General features: G+C 47.2%; 1 protein-coding gene across 1 annotated transcript in view; it reads left to right on the top strand.

The window, feature by feature from the left end:
• CHMP4B (charged multivesicular body protein 4B) overlaps nt 1–15,623 on the top strand; it is a 42,330-nt gene extending 26,707 nt beyond the window's left edge. Inside the window, exons 2-5 of the mRNA XM_008995511.5 lie at nt 9,820–9,997; nt 12,256–12,370; nt 13,385–13,511; nt 14,753–15,623. Coding sequence (XP_008993759.2) covers nt 9,820–9,997; nt 12,256–12,370; nt 13,385–13,511; nt 14,753–14,817 — 485 coding nt within the window. The 3' untranslated portion in view covers nt 14,818–15,623. The remainder of the gene's footprint in view (nt 1–9,819; nt 9,998–12,255; nt 12,371–13,384; nt 13,512–14,752) is intronic.
• The last annotated feature ends 781 nt before the right edge of the window (nt 15,624–16,404 follow it).

Raw genomic sequence — 16,404 nt, 5'->3', positions numbered from 1 at the left:
GAGTGACATTTGTGGCTCACGTTGGATCTGAGTGCTGACTTCTCTGCCTAGTTGAATCAGCTTAATTCAGAGGTGAAAGGGAGTCTCTGATCTTTAACTCAGTTTGTGAAGCCAGTTAAAATAAGAAAGACTGCTTATTTCATTGGGAAGGCAAAACTTGATTATGTGAAGTAGTAAGGAAATGGAGGATATGGATGTTAATTACATTTTCTGGATTACACAGGATCAACCAGAAAGAGCCTTTTATGTTTGTTTCAGTCCTGTTACTGGAAATCTCAGAATGATATGGGTTCACCTATTGTTAGAGCTGGAGGAAGACCTAGAGAGAGCACCTAGAGAGAGCATCCACCCTTCTTGTGTCCTTGACGAGGAGTCTGAGGCCCTAAGAAGGGAGGGGACTTGCTCAGTGACATACTTCAGTCATGGCAGACTTGGAACTAGAAGCCAGATTCGGGATCATAGGACCTGTGTTGCAGGTTGTGTCTAGATACAAGTCTCTCCTGCTTGGGGCAACTGGCTTGGATTCCTCCTCGTTTAGTACCTCTGACTTTGTTATTTTGAGCACTTGTGAAACCTTTATGACTTTAGTTGCCTATTTTTTTCCTTTTTGAGATGGAGTCTCGCTCTGTCACCCAGGCTGGAGTGCAGTGGCGCGCTCTCGGCTCACTGCAACCTCCACCTCCTGGGTTCAAGCGATTCTCCTGCCTCAGCCTCCCAAGTAGCTGGGACTACAGGCGCATGCCACCATGCGCAGCTATTTTTTTGTATTTTTAGTAGAGAGGGTGTTTCACCGTGTTAGCCAGGATGGTCTCGATATCCTGTCCTTGTGATCCACCTGCCTCAGCCTCCCAAAGTGCTGGGATTACCTTGCCTGGCTTCAGTTGCCTATCTTTAACTTGAACATAATCTTAACTGCCTGAAGGCAAGGGATTATATCAGATAACTCCTAGCAGTTTCCACAGATGTGAGATTAATGTCAGGTGTTACAGGGACTGGTCAGGACATGTAAATGAGTAATGTGTCCAGGTAGAAGATGGTGGGCAGTGGTGGGCTCTGAGATGAACTGGAAAGTGTGTGCCCCTTCCAAAAGGGATGGCTGCTGCTCTGCGCTAGTGGATCGTTGCTAGGTGGCAGTGTGGGCTCAGTGTTGCCCGACACTTCATCTTTACAAAAGGAAGTGAAGAGTCTGGATTTTTATGTGAAATATGTAATACTCAAATTTACATATTAAGACACGACTTAACTAAGACATGGGACAAATGAAGGCATATCTATGGGCTGTATGGGTGCTCAGTTTTAGCCTGATAGCTGTTTAAATGAAATTCTGCAGCCTGGCTGATATTCAGGAAAGAACTTTGGCCTTGGATTCCAGGTCACAGCCTGAATGACTATGGCCCTCACTAACCAGGGGGAGGTCACTTTCCTTCCCAGGATCCTGGTTTCCCTATCCTGGCCCTGAGTTATCTTGATCACCGAAAGCTACTCTGGAGGTGCCTGCTGGGTCTGGAAAGTGAAACCCCTTCTCTTCCTGATCAGCTGCCCTTTGGGGAGCAGGAAGAAGGCAACCCAGATGGGCCTTGCACTGTTCCCTGTAGTGACCCTGACTCCTGTGGCCATTTCTCTTCTTCCTTATGGCCTGGGCCATGCCTGCTGACCCAGTCTGGAATAATCTGCTGCTTGCTTTCTGAGTCTTTTTGGTTTTTCTTCTCCCTCGGTCCCTTTTTTCTTTCTTTTTTTTTTTTGGTGAGCCAGTTGGGTGTTGGTGTTTCTTCCTATTAAAATAGGATCTGGGAAGTCCTGCAGTAAATAATTCCAGTGACCGACATTTACATGTCAGGCCCTGTGGCAGTGCTTTACATATGTACCTCATTTTAATCTTCACGATAACCCTATGAGGTATGTGTTACTATCGTGAAGCTTATTAGTGAGATTCACTAATCTACTTGATGGTGGAGCTGAAAATCAAAGCTGGACAACTGCACTCCCTAAATGACCATTGTAACTTGATGTGACCCAGCATTTCCTAAGCTTGTTTGACCGCAGAGTGTGTTTTACCTTGCTTTTTACAGAATACACTTTGTATGTACTCTTTATTTATTTTTTTGTTAATCAATGAGAGCTTGTGATGTTGCTCAGGTTGGCCTTGAACTCATGGCCTCGCCTCTTCAAGCGCCAGGACAACTGGCCGGAGCCACCGCGGCCCCCTGTATGTACTCTTTAAATGATTTAGAGCAGTTTGATATTCTGTTAGGTTGTTAGTTGTGGAGCTTATTTCTTTCATCTTTGTCCCTTTCTTTCTTTTTCTTTTTTTTTTTTTTTTTTTGAGACGGAGTTTCACTCTTGTTACCCAGGCTGGAGTGCAATGGCGCGATCTCGGCTCACTGAAACCTCCGCCTCCTGGGTTCAGGGAATTCTCCTGCCTCAGCCTCCTGAGTAGCTGGGATTACAGGCACACGCCACCATGTCCAGCTAATTTTTGTATTTTTTAGTAGAGAAGGGGTTTCACCATATTGACCAGGATGGTCTTGATCTCTTGACCTCGTGATCCACCTGCCTCGGCCTCCCAGAGTGCTGGGATTACAGGCTTGAGCCACTGTGCCCGGCCCCTTTCTTTCTTTTTTTGAGACGGAGTTTCACTCTTGTTACCCAGGCTAGAGTGCAGTGGCACGATCTCGGCTCACTGCAACCTCCACCTCCTGGGTTCAAGCAATTCTCTTGCCTCAGCATCCCGAGTAGCTGGGACTACAGGTGTGTGCCACCATGCCCAGCTAATTTTTGTATTTTTTGTAGAGACGGGGTTTCACCATGTTGACCAGGATGGTTTCAATCTCTTAACCTCGTGAGCCACTGTGCCTGGCCCATCTTTGTCCCTTTCAAACAGATAAGGGGCTTTCTTTCTGTCTAGAATTTTCCGTTGCATTGGAGTACTGGGCTCTCTGTGTGTTTGCTCATGAAGTCAGCAGGGTTTCAGACTGATTTCCTGGTCATACACAAGTACTTATTTTGCCATCTCTAAATGGAGTGCATTAGCTCCAGGCCACAGAGAGCAAATTAGAGGAATAGGGAGATACATCACAGAGAAGGAGGCTGCTCTGAAACAACTGTCTGCACCTCTTGCCTCAACTCTCCAGCTGTATGTGAATAAATACAGCAGTGTCAGGGACAGTGTACCAAAGCTTTTGCAGGATGAGGCTCTCGTCCTGCAGGTGAGCCTGAGACACTGTCTGAGCAGCGATGGACAGAAAACAGCCTCTGTCTGGGCTTCCAAAGTGCCTTTTGGTTTCTAATAACTTTCTGTGTGCCCATGCTGTCCCAGCCATCCTCACACAGGGTAGAGAAATGAGAGCCTAGCCCTGCCCTGCTTTCCGAAACTGCAGGTGTATCAACAGCACTCATTAGGGGAAGGGACTCTTGAACCAGCCCGATTAGCACCTCTTTCCCATTATTTTTTTTCCCCTTCTATTTGGGGACCTAGGGAGTAAACCAGGTAGCTTTTTGGTTCTTTCATATATCAGCATGAGCTTTAAAATGGAGTTTGTCAAGGGCAGGGTTTGGAAACCAGATGAAAGAACATTAGGTAGACTGTTTTCCTTATGGCACGGGGAACTGCTGGTTTATTTGTAGCAACTAAATTTGGAGACAACAGACTTGAGGTGGTGGAAAGAGTCCTGGGCTAGAGACCTGGGTTCTAGTCCTAGTTCTTCCTCTGACTCACTGTGGGGTCCTGGCAAGCAGTGCTGCCTATTCTGGACATCATGTTTCTCAGTTATCTAATGAGGGGCTAGTCTTCATTATCTCTAAGAGTTCCTCAAGCCCTCTCTATTCTTGATGGCATGATTATAGCTCTTATTTTGTCAAAGTTTGGTGGGATCTCTAATGCTCTGTGGTACAAAAATGGTCTCTAATAACCATCTTTACAGGAGGATGGGTTTCTTTGACATTGGTGACTAACTGTTGTTTTGACTTGGGGTCTTCCAAGATCAGACAACACTGGCTAAGTTCAGGGTGGTGTGGCTGTGGACTCGACTTTGGGTCTTTTCTTGCCCGTACATACAGGGCAGATGACAGATGACACCCCCATCACTCTCTTCGTCCGGCAAAGCAACCAGTGGCTTGAGGGCCAGGCATGGTTCTCTTGGCTGAGTGCAGCCTGAATATCTGAGTTTATTCACCAGCAGAATGAGCCAGGAGGATCTATCTGAGTGATTGCTGAAGGCAGGCAAGTAGGGCTCCCTCAGCCTTGCTTGGCTCCCTGCCCGCCAGTAGCCCTGCTGGGACCAGGCTGCTGAGGGTTCTTCAGAACACTCACTTAGGCTGGAGTCCTGGTGTTGCATTTGTGTGTAAGTGTCCTCAGGAGTGTGTTCATTTGCTTTGTCGTTCATGCTGAGAGTGGGAAAGCAGCACCCCTGTTCCCTCCCAGCCCTGTACCTTCTGTTAGATGACTTCAAATGTAGACTCACGGGTATTCGAAAGGACTGTGGACACCGCCATTCATTTAGTGAGAGTATTATTGGGCCGTCCTTCCCTCCATTCCTGAATTTCTCATGAGTGTATAGTTATGACTTCTTGGCATCTATTGAGATGCCCTGGGCTATTTATCAGTATACTGAACACCCCCAGATCTGGGACAGGCAGACTTGCCCTCCTCAGCAGCTCTTCAGATAATTTGTGTTTGCCTAGGAGAAAGGAACCTCCTGTCTAGTTGTATCGAACTGATGTGTTCTCTAAAAATGGTTTCTGTAATCACTAACCGTTGCCTTGCAGAAAGGGTTTCCATCCTGGGTGAATGTCTTTTTGACTGGTCTCTGCTGCTTAGGGTATCTGTTCTGTATCTTTCCTCCAAATAGCTGTTGGGAGGGTCTAATGAAGCAACTGTCTGGAGACCAATGTTTATTTCAACATGGTTGGAGTTGTTTTTGCTTCAGCTTTCAGAGCCAATAAAGCTGGTTATTAGATTCTGTAATTGCTGCTGTAATTACTCTCTTGGAACCGGCAAAGGCATAATTAAATATGGAGATTCCACGGACTTTTTTTTTTCCATCTAAAAGCAACCTCTTAAACGTCTATTGGCCTGGGTTAGATTTCAGTTGTTAAAGTCATTGTGTTTACAAATGACACTGGGGGTTCTCTGGCAAAAAGGGATTTCTTTAGACACCTCTTTTTTGAATATTCGATTTAGATTAACAGCTTCTCTTTAACCCAGTACTTGTTTTGTAATCTAACCATCAGGAATCTGGAGAAGGCAAGACATTAAGAACCAATATATGTTTAATATTTATGAAAACATTGAGTTGGTTACAAATAGAAGCAAATTTCTGGGATCAGAAACAAGCCTGGGCTGGAGGAAGTCTTACTAAGTGTAGTAGTATTCAGGAAGAATGGCATTTTACTTGCGGAAGCACTCCAGTACCTCTGAGCCTTTAGTTTGCCCTGGTATATATACCTCACCACTGGTGCCACACATTTGTGAGATACAGGAGATGGTTCAAGTGCTGTGAATATTTGTCTACATCTGCTTTTGCAGCACAGATGCTGACCCCATGTCTATTTTTAAGGTTACTTTACTCATGAAGCCTGTTCAGTAGTTTCTGTAGGGAAAATTAATCATGTAGCCTTTCTCTTTGGAGTTCTCAACTAGTTGAGAAACATACACAGCAGATAGATCTAGATTAAAAAAAAAATCAACAGTCGTGGAGAGTTCACTGCAAGGAGGGGAAGAAGCTGTGTGAACCCTGCAGGCAGGCAGGGGAGTCCTGGGGGGATTCCCTGGGACTGTCCCTCATACTGTTTGCTCAGGACCTATCCCCAGTATGAGAGGGCACACCTCCCAGCCAGGTGCTTGCGGCAACGCCCTGTTTTATGGGCCAGCAGGAATGCTGCCAGGTGATTGTTCTAGCCTGTGTTTCAGTAAGATATCAATTCTCTGGGTCAGAGGTGCCCAGGAGATAAAATGTGGGTGCGTCCCCGTGAAGAACCCTGGATACAATATATGAAAACCTTGTAAAACAAATGAATTGGAGGTTCAATTTAGTAGATACTAAGCACTTACTGCGTATCATTAATTGTGCTGGATTGCTGATCTGCAAAGATGAATAATATCAGCATTATTTCATTCGGGGTGGGGATGGGCTCTTGCTTTCCTCCCTGGTATATTTGGGTATTTGCTTCCAGATCATATCTTGCTTGGGGGATTTTAGAAGTGGGGGTGGAGGTCAGAGGAAGTTAGGATTAGCATACAAGGAGTCACTCCCAATGGAAAATGTATTGGAGAAAAAGCAGTTCTAAATCTATGATGTTAATAGGGAAATAACTTTGGTTTTAAATATAAGTATGTAGCTGTATAAAACCAGTTTCATAAGCATTTTATCAAGCTCCTGCTACACTCAGGACACTGAAAAACAAGGCAGCTCTGTCAGAGTGTTTGCTCTTAAGAACTGTCTCAGAGTCACTTGCTGTCATTCTGAGCCCGTGAGGAAGAGCATGGGGCTGGAAGTCACACAGACCACTCCCCTCCTCACTTGGCTGCAGGATGACTTGGGTGAGCTGTATCACCTTTCGGATCCCCAGTCTCCTTGTTCATTTGGGATCTCTGGATAATTAAATGAAATAGGAGGCAGATGGGACTGCCTGTTGCTTTTTCACCATCACACAGCAGGCTCTTGGAAGGTCTTGGTGCATCTTTTTTTTTTTTTTTTTGCCTTGAGATGGAGTCTTGCTTTGTTGCCCAGGCTGGACTGCAGTGGCATGATCTTGGCTCAGTGCAACCTCCACCTCCTGGGCTCAAGCAATTCTCCTGCCTCAGCCTCCTGAGTAGCTGGGACTACAAGTATGCACCACCACGCCTGGCTAATTTTTGTATTTTTAGTAGAGATGGGGTTTCACCATGTTGACCAGGCTGGTCTCTAATGCCTGACCTCAGGTGATCCACCCACCTTGGCCTCCCAAAGTGCTGGGATTACAGGCATGAGCCACCATGCCGGCCTGGAAGGCCTTGGTGAATCTTGAATGGTGGGCAGGGCTGTGGGTGGTGGAGCTGGCTGGAGGGGACTTGGGAAAGGGGTACCTATGGGACATTGGCACTTGATCTTAGAAGGATTCACTTGGTGATTCGAGTATGTCTAGGGTGTGGCTTTTGTGGGAAAGCAGCACAGCACCAAGGAAATCATGGGAAGCAGGCCAGTAGCCGCACGCCCTGGGGCACTCACAAGACTTCCCCAGGACCTCTTCCCTCTGACATTACTGATGGCAAAGGCGGTTCTGTAGACCTTGTGCTAGGCCTCCCAGGACTTGGACTTGTGGAGAGACTTCTAACGCCTTGCCTCTGCAGGACTTGGCAGGCCATATTAAACCATGTGGCAAACAGAACTACTGGGAACTTTTCAGCAAAGGAACAGATGGATTTCATCCCCTCTTCTGTGTTCCCATCGTCCCCCTGTCACTCCCTGCAGGATTGGATGATCCCTCCAGGGCAGTATCCTTCCTTTTTCATTAAGTGGGAGGCATAACATAATGGCAGGGCATGGACTTTGGGGTTCCGTGCCTGGTTTAAGTCCCCTCTCTGCCAGTTACCTGAGCTAAGTCACATGACATCTCTGAACCTCAGTTTTCTCATCCACTAAAAGGGGTGGTCATTCCAACCTTAAAGGGTCGCTGTTATGAGGCCTTTATGAGGTGAGCATGACTTAGTGCTACCAGAAGGTGAGAGTGAAGGGTCTTGAGGATCCCATGGTGTGACTGCAGGATGAGTTTCTTGAAGTCAGGGGCCATTCCGGCCTATATCAGAATCAAGGGAAATAACGGATTAAGTGGATTTTCACATTTTAATGAGGCACATTTCGTTGTTGTTCAGATGTTTTATGATTTCTCTTCATGTGTGTGTGTATGTATTTTGGTCAGCATTCGTTGGAAAGACTGGCTGGGAGAATTTTTCTGCTGCTTTTAGAGGAACTGTGGACTGCTATACGCAGGCCAAGCCATTTTCCCTTGGCAAATGGTCCTTAGGACAGAATTCCATGCCAGCAGGGGGTGTGAGTAGAAAGACCATGGGACCTATTCATGTGACATATGGAGAAACCACAGCCCCATGGGGGAGTGCTTGTGACCTCCAGTCTGCAGGAGCTGGCCGTGGTCCAAAACTCCAGGACATGGGAGACTGTGTGTGCTGGGTGCATGTGTGTGAGGCTCGTACTCCTGACCCAGCCCAGTCCAGCTCAGCCATTTCTTCTGACAGAGTCTGTGCTAAGCCTCCTTCCTGGTTTTTGATGCCCATTGCAGGGGAGCAAAAAATAGCTTCTCTTCTAGGCTCTTTGGCTGGGCTACCAACTAAATTGGTGTAAGACAGATTAACAAGAGAAAAACCATATTTAGTTGCATATGTACATGTGGAAATCACACAAAATATGAGACTTGAGGAAGAGTCAGATGCTTGAAGCTTATATAGCATCCTGAGTTACTGAAAAGAATAGGGGCTTGGGCTGGGGGTGGGGACACAAGTTACGGGAGGGTGAGGGGAAGAATTGCTGTATGGTGAATAAAGGTTGTGTTACGCAGATAAAAGGTCTCTTAGGTAGTAACAGTTGTCTGGAGCAGCCCTCTTCCTGACGGATAATTTTAGTAATGTAGCTTTCCTTCCTAGATGTACTTTTTTTTTTTTTTTTTTTTTAAACGAAAGGACAGCTTATTGAGCTACCAGTTTCCCAGAATAACCAGCTCAAAATATGCCAGAGAAGTATATTCTGGGGTTTGGTGGTGGTACATTCTCATTTCCTACGGTCATATTTTGGGGTAGTGTGTTCTGAGCCCCAACATCATCTAAGGTATATGCTAAAGATACTTTTCAGTGTGAAGAGTGGAACTGAGACCATGAGGGGAAGGAAATCTGGGTTTCAAGTTGGGAGATGTGGTTTTGGTCCCAGTTCTGCTACACGTTCACCTTGGTCAAATTGCTTGCCTGATTACTGGACCTTCCCAGGAGATGATCTTTACATACGGTCTCTGCGGGCTAGGAGGCTAAGGCAGATGATGCCACTGACTTGACCAAATGGGCACACTCTAGGTTTGGCCGTGGCAGGGGGTTGTGTCTCTTTGTAGTTTCGTTGTGCTTTCGATGATGGAGAATGCTGTTGTAGCCATCTTCAGGCATGGGGCTTTTTGCTTGTGAATACATTTCCAGAAGGAAACCACTGGGTCAGAGGTTAAGAACATCAGGATGATTGTTGCTGTGTTGCCATGTTACTTTTCGGAAGCATTGTAACAGTTTACAGAGTTGTTGGCTATGAGTGAAATAGCATTTTTAATCCAAACTGGTCTAGTATTTGGTATGGTCATTATATTTATTATTTCTGTAATGTAGTTGGCATAAAATGGCACTTTCAAGTTGCTTTATAATAATGGGAGCTGCTTTTTTTGAGGGGTATATACACTGATTAATGTGCCAGGTGTTTACATACATGATGTCATTTGCTGCTCACACTGACCCCATCTGTGAAGCTAAGTAGCTCATCTGAGCCTGTGAGCTGGGGTTTGACCCCAGAGGGTCTTCTTCCTCGAGTGGCTGTCCCTGCTTTGATTTGTGTGTGCGCATGGTTACTGGAGGGTTGAATTTGGCTTGTGTGCTTGTTTACTGGCCATGTTTTGAGGTATGTGAATTTTGTTTTTGTAGAAAATTGAATGTGCTCTCTGTGTAGAATTTATGAACCCTCTGCTATAGTGGAAGCAACAATAGAGGTGCTTCCAGTAGAGCTGGGGAGAAGACTCAGTGAACACTAGGACTCACCCTGTGCCTGGGCTCTCTGAAACCCTGTTTTCTCCCCCATGCAGCGGCCCTCCAGGCACTGAAGCGTAAGAAAAGGTATGAGAAGCAGCTGGCACAGATCGACGGCACATTATCAACCATTGAGTTCCAGCGGGAGGCCCTGGAGAACGCCAACACCAACACCGAGGTGCTCAAGAACATGGGCTATGCCGCCAAGGCCATGAAGGCGGCCCACGACAACATGTACGTGTCCACCCACCCCTGCGCCACGGGGCACTCAGGCCGTGGCCTTGGGCACACGGATCCCTTGACTTACCTATTCGAGCACCCGAGCTGGTTTTAATTCTCATTCTTTTTTGGAACTCCTAAAATGGATGATGTGCCTTTGGAAGCAGATCTCATGGGTTGCAAAAATATTTTCTGAGTAATTCAGTGTTATTGTGATGAGCATAGTTTCAAGCTGGAAAGGTTCTCTTTAGAAGGTCCTCTTTTCCAGACCTCTGGTTATGAAGGTGGGGAAGCTGTGTGACATGGGAGCTTGGATAGAAATGGGATTAGAATCAGTGCCCCTGATTTTTCCCTGATGCTGTCAGGGGCCCTGAAATGTGTGGTTCATCTGAGAGCTTTAGATCTCTCTGTTCCGGTGCCTGCTTTTGATGGAGTTGTCTGCCTTCTCCCTTGCTCCCCAGCTGTACGTGTCATATTGACAATAATCTTGCCCTCAGCAGTCCTTCTTCCCCTATATGGCTACCTCTCATGACAGTGGCCTAAGAAACTAGATAACCAAGCTTGTTACAATTGTAACTAAAGGCCAAGGTAAGGAGGCTCCAAATGAAGACCGCTCTCATGAATAAAATCTGCATTTGGGCCAGGCGTGGTGGCTCATGCCTATAATCCCAGCACTTCAGGAGGCTGAGGCGAGTGGATCACCTGAGGTCGGGAGTTTGAGACCAACAGCCTGACCAACATGGTTGAAACCCTCTGTCTACTAAAAATACAAAAATTAGCCGGATGTTTTGGCATGTGCCTGTAATCCCAGCTACTGGAGGCTGAGGCAGGAGAATAATTTGAACCCAGGAGGCAGAAGTTGCAGTGAGCTGAGATTGTGCCACTGCACTCCAGCCTGGGTTACAGAGCAAGACTCCATCTCAATTTAAAAAAAAAATCTGCATTTGTTTTAGTGCTTAGATTTGGCAGCATATATGTGGGGGTGCTAGGAGGCTTTTCTGCTTCCTTTTGGGTACTCAGCTGTGCTGTCCAGTGGGTAGGGAAAGCATGGAAATGCAGCTTACGGGCTTGCCATCTGTTTTGTAAATAAAGTTTTATGATTATTTGAGGCAGGGTCCTGCTGTGTTTGTCTGGGCTGGAGTGCTGTGGCCCAATCCTAGCTCACTGCACCCTCAAAGTCCTGAGCTCAAGCAATCCTCCCACTTCAGCCTCCTGAGTAGCTAGGACTACAGGTGTGTGACATTATGCCTGGGTAATTTTTAAAATTTTCTGTAGGGATGGGGTCTCACTATGTTGCCCAGGCTGGTCTCAAACTCCTGGCCTCAAGTGATCCTCCTTCCCTGGCCTCTCAAGGTTTTGGGATTACAGGTGTGAGTCACCATGTCTGGCCTTAAAAGTTTTAGCGAAATACAATCATGTCCCTTAATTTACACTGTCTGTGGCAGCTTTTGTGCTATGTAGCAGGGTTGAGTATTTGCAGCAGAGACTGTATGGCCATAAATTCTAAAGTATTCACTGTCTGGCCCTTTGCAGAAAAAGTGTGATGATCTTGCTCTAGAAAAATGAGGTTGCAGGAGAAGTAGCCTTCAAATAAGTGAGGTTTTGTCTGAGGTGGATGTTCACGGGAGCGAGGTGCTTGATTGAGGACAATATATATGCCTCATTTCTGTGTTCTCCTAGAAACCTAGCAGGGAGCTCATAAAATACTGTGCAAATGTTGATGTATATGTATATATATTGTCTTGAATAATTATAGGTTTTATGATTGACAGTGTATAGAAGAAAATTCTGCATATTTGCCTTTCCTTTGGGGCCCTAGAGGATCCGTAGGTGGACTGAGTAGATGGAAGGCCTGTCAGGCGGCATGGCTGTCTTCTGTGATTGGCTTTTACTTCCCCCTGTATGGAGTTACTCTTGGGCTTGAAAAAGAGCTGTTGGCCTAGGAGTTAAAGTCCTCTGATCTTAACTGACATGTTTACTAATTCGGACATAGGACCTTGAGAGTGCCACCTGACTTTGCTAGGCCTTATTTCCTTAGGATGTTGGTCCTGGGTGGTGTCTTAAGGACATTCCCATCCCCTTGAGTCTGTGATTCTCTGTTTTAAAGGGGAGAAGGAAAGCAATAATGCTAAGTAACTCCTCAGAGGGAGTAATTGCAGGGTGTGGCTGGGAAGTTGATGGTGTGGGGCCCAGTTTTTGCTCCTGCCTTGCCTTGCAGGACCTCTTTGCACAGCCTAATAAATTGACATGATACCTGTCCATTTCATTTGAAGGGACATCGATAAAGTTGATGAGTTAATGCAGGACATTGCTGACCAGCAAGAACTTGCGGAGGAGATTTCAACAGCAATTTCAAAACCTGTAGGGTTTGGAGAAGAGTTTGACGAGGTGAGTGGTTTGTACGGATTCCATAAGCTTCACAAACAACCCCCTGTAGGCTGCCCCTTGGTGTGCTTTGAAGACTCTCAGGCAGGCAACATTTGGACTTGGACAGAGACAGGGCATGGTGTTAATCCTGTCTGGATTCTGCATTGTAAGGGACACTTTCCCTTTTGGGGGTAGAAGCTTATGTAGAGTAAAGGAATATTCATCAGGACCCTTCAGCAGGCTTCAGGTCACTAACTGATTTCAACAAGTAGCTAGCCTGTACCTTTCCAGGGCAGGCCCTGGCACAGAGCTGGGCAGCAGAGATGACCAGGCCCTGGAGAAGTTCACAGGATTTGCCCTCAGACAGCTTCAGCATGAGGGAAAGGTAAAGCCGAGGAGGGAGCACTTACCCCTAACCCGAGGGATCTGTCTGGATCTCGGGACCTACCACTTTCTGCTGTCGCAATTTGGGGCCTTGAGTCTCTTAGGTTTTTAAAATACAGTACCAGCCCCTGTTGAAGGTACTTCACTATGTGCTAGATTTGAGTCTCCTGAAGCTCTGCTCCTCTCTGCTGGACCTTTCTTTGTGCTTTCTGACCCCTGCTATATAGCTGAGAAAACAGCCTGCAGGTCTTACCTTTGGCTCTCAACACCAGGGTTTTTATGTTTTCAGACTGGAGTTTGATGGATAAATCGAGTTCATTTCTAATCAGCAAGCATTCCTGAGCATTCACTCTTGTGTCCAGCTCTGAGCCAAAGACGCAGGAAGGCAAAGATACCATCCCCGGTCCCAGATGCTCACAGTCTAGTGCAGGGTGCCAGAGGTGTACATCAGTGATGCACAGCAGTGACATGTTCCCCAACAGAAGCTGCTTTAGGATATTTGAATCACAGGGTGTGGAACCTGGAGTTCACCTCCCTGCAGACCTTCTCAGAGGGGTGTGTGTCTCTGCTGAGCATTAATTAGGCAGGGGGCGTGACCATGGGGTCTGGGATTCCCAGGGAGGGCACTCACATTGTGTTTCCTTTTACCAGGATGAGCTCATGGCGGAATTAGAAGAACTAGAACAGGAGGAACTAGACAAAAATTTGCTGGAAATCAGTGGACCTGAAACAGTCCCTCTACCAAACGTTCCCTCTATAGCCCTACCATCAAAACCCGGTGAGTGCTTCTAGAGTTACGATACCCCCATCAGGGCACGTGGCGGGTGATCTTGGTCGGTTGGCTTTGGTTTGTGTCCTGAGCTTGCCCAAGATTGAGAACTAGATAGGACCCACTGTAATGGCCACAGAGGCCATGTCACCTGCCTTTTTCCGATTTCTCTCTAGAACAGGGTTTCTTAATCTTGATGCTATGGATGTGGCCAGATAACTCTCTGGGCAGAGAGATGGAGGGTGGGGGCAGGGTTGTCCGGCGCACTGTGGATGTTCGGGACCACCCGGTCTCTACCTACTAAATGCCAGTAGCAACCGCCCTGAGTCATGTCAACCAAAAATGTCTTCAGACATGGCCAGATGTCCTTGGGTAGGGGTTGGGAGGATCACCCCCAGTTGAGAGCCTCTTTTCTAGAATGACTTTTCCTCTTTTACTAAATAAGAGAAAGTTCCAGGCATTGTGAGCAGGTATGAGAGCTCAAGTGCAGGGCAGCTCTTGCCCCTGTCTAGTGTCCTGTACTGTGCGTGCCTGCAAAAGCCCTGGCCCCTAGAGGCAGCCCCTGGGCAAAGGAAACAACTTCGATGCCTTTACAGACCTGGCTCTGTAAATCTTCATTTCCTCCTTCTTCCCTTTCTCCATCCCCTCACACAGTATTTCACTCCCAGATAGAAGTAATCCACACAGAACTTCTAGAAAAAATGAGGTAATTTGATACGGCATGAGAGAGAGTCCTGGGGGCGGTGCATGACCGGTGTGGTCACCTCCCTCTCCTGTATATAGAGAGGAAACGGCCCCTCAAGTGGAGTCAGCTGCCTGGAGTCTTGTGTAGGCAGAGGCCATCCAGCAAGCCTCCTGGAGCTGTGTAGCCATGGGTCAAGCCACTGGAGGTGAAATTGGGGGTTGGCAAGGATTAGATCTCTTGTGGGGGTTCTTCCCACTCTCTTCCCACATTGGAGGCTCTGGGCCCGAAGCCTCGTGGGAATCCCGATGGCCTCTGTGTAGAATTCTTGTTTTGTCTGGCCCTCCTAGAGGCGGAGGGTGGGCACTGCCAAAGTATGTTGGTTTTCCATAGTTTTATGTGGCAGCTTTTAGGCACCAAGGAGCAGTCTGCCTACAGCCTGGAGAGGAGGCTGGCCACAGGGCAGGGCTGTTTGACAGACACCATGGAGCGCAGTCAGCCCCAGTGTCCGGCCAGAACATGTTGAAAGTACCAACTGTCCTAAACAGCCTTTTCTCTTTTCACATAGCCAAGAAGAAAGAAGAGGAAGACGACGACATGAAGGAATTGGAGAACTGGGCTGGATCCATGTAACGGGTCCAGCGCGGGCTGGGCCCAGACAGACTCTGGTGGCCTGCACAGCGAGCAGGCGTGTGCGTGTGCGGGGCAGGCAGGACGTGGTGCAGGCAGGTTCCATCGCTCTCAACTCTCACTCCAAAGCAGTAGGGCCGCATTGCTGCTCACTCTCTGCATAGCATGGTCTGCACCTGGTGGGATGGGTGGGGGGAGGGGGGTGGGTGGGATGGGAAGTGCCTGCTGTTTATAATGTTGAATTTCTGTAAAATAAACTGTATTTGCAAATCCAACATTAAGCTTCTGGACTACGCTGACTCCACTGCTGAATCCTCAATGGAAAGGGTCTACCGATTACAGTTGAAATGACCTGAAATGTAGCCTCTGTCCTTGTGAGTCAGTTGACTTGCCGCACATCTCTTTGTATACTTGTATGGTACTGGCAGAAAAGTCGTTTTTAAAAAGCCATAGGCTTTTCCTTGCCCTTAGCTGTAATAATGCATCTGATTTTGATTTCCTCCAGAGCTGTATTTCTGTCCATCACTTGTGTACTGGCCCTGTGTTTGCCACTCTGGCCCACTCCCCACCTCCTTGCTCCCCTGGTCTTTTGGAGTTTGTGACATTGATTTGAAATGGATGGTGTTCTCTTGAGAGCAAGTGAGATTGTTAGAATTAAGTTCCAACTATACAGTTTTCTAACATAGCTATAAGGTCCTTGTTGCTGTTTGTGATAACTGATAGATAACTCATTGGAAACATGTGCATACATTTATATTCAGATGAAATTATGGTTTGCACTGTCTATTAAATATCTCGATTAATTTTCATACTTTGCTGTTGTGTTTAATCTATCATTTGCCTCGGGAGCTGACCCTTTCCAGACCGGCAAGGTGTACGGTGGAGTCTGGAAATGTGGAGACTTAGCTATGACGTGTGTCAACAGTTTGAACCAAAGAACAGAGCTTGTCTTACTAGAAGTCTGTTCAGGTTCTAGATTGGCCTTCACTGTGCTTGGGGACTCTCTGGGTCCAGTTCAGGGGGAGTTGGTTCTTGGGCACTCCAGGGTATTCCCTATTTCTTTTCTGCCAATGTCCATGGGCAGTGCCAGCAGGAGCCTTACCATCTGACAGGGCTCATCAGGAACACTGAAGAAATGGCCTTTCTCATGGGGAGGAAGTGTAGGGCGTGACTGAGACTCCGGGACACAGAGCGCACCCCAGGACTGCTGAGACTCAACAGGTGACTCTGGCCCAGCTCTGTCCCCTTTTCTTTGGTCTTGTATCCCCTTGAGAGTCTGATGAATGCTGTGGACCCTCCAGAAAGGTAGATCTCTACATACTCATTCTTAATTCTGCATGCAAATTTGCAGTATTAAGAGGACACCCTTGTCACCCTGTGCTCACTCCCAAACCTTTTAAAGTAAAACCAGCCTGAGTTCACAATGAGACACCATCATTGCTCACCGGGCACCCTGGGGCAAGTTGCTTTCCCTCCCTGGGGCTCCTGTTGTCACCTGGAAAGCAAAGGGATGGGAGCAGATCATTTCTGAGGTCCTGTCTATGTGGAGCGGCTCATGCCCTGTCCCTCACCCATCATTGGGCCATCCCA

The sequence above is a fragment of the Callithrix jacchus genome, chromosome 5 (assembly GCF_049354715.1).
Source record: "Callithrix jacchus isolate 240 chromosome 5, calJac240_pri, whole genome shotgun sequence".
Lineage (NCBI taxonomy): Eukaryota > Metazoa > Chordata > Mammalia > Primates > Cebidae > Callithrix > Callithrix jacchus.
The sequence above is the reverse complement of the archived record's forward strand: the minus strand, read 5'-3'. Positions and strand labels throughout refer to the sequence as shown.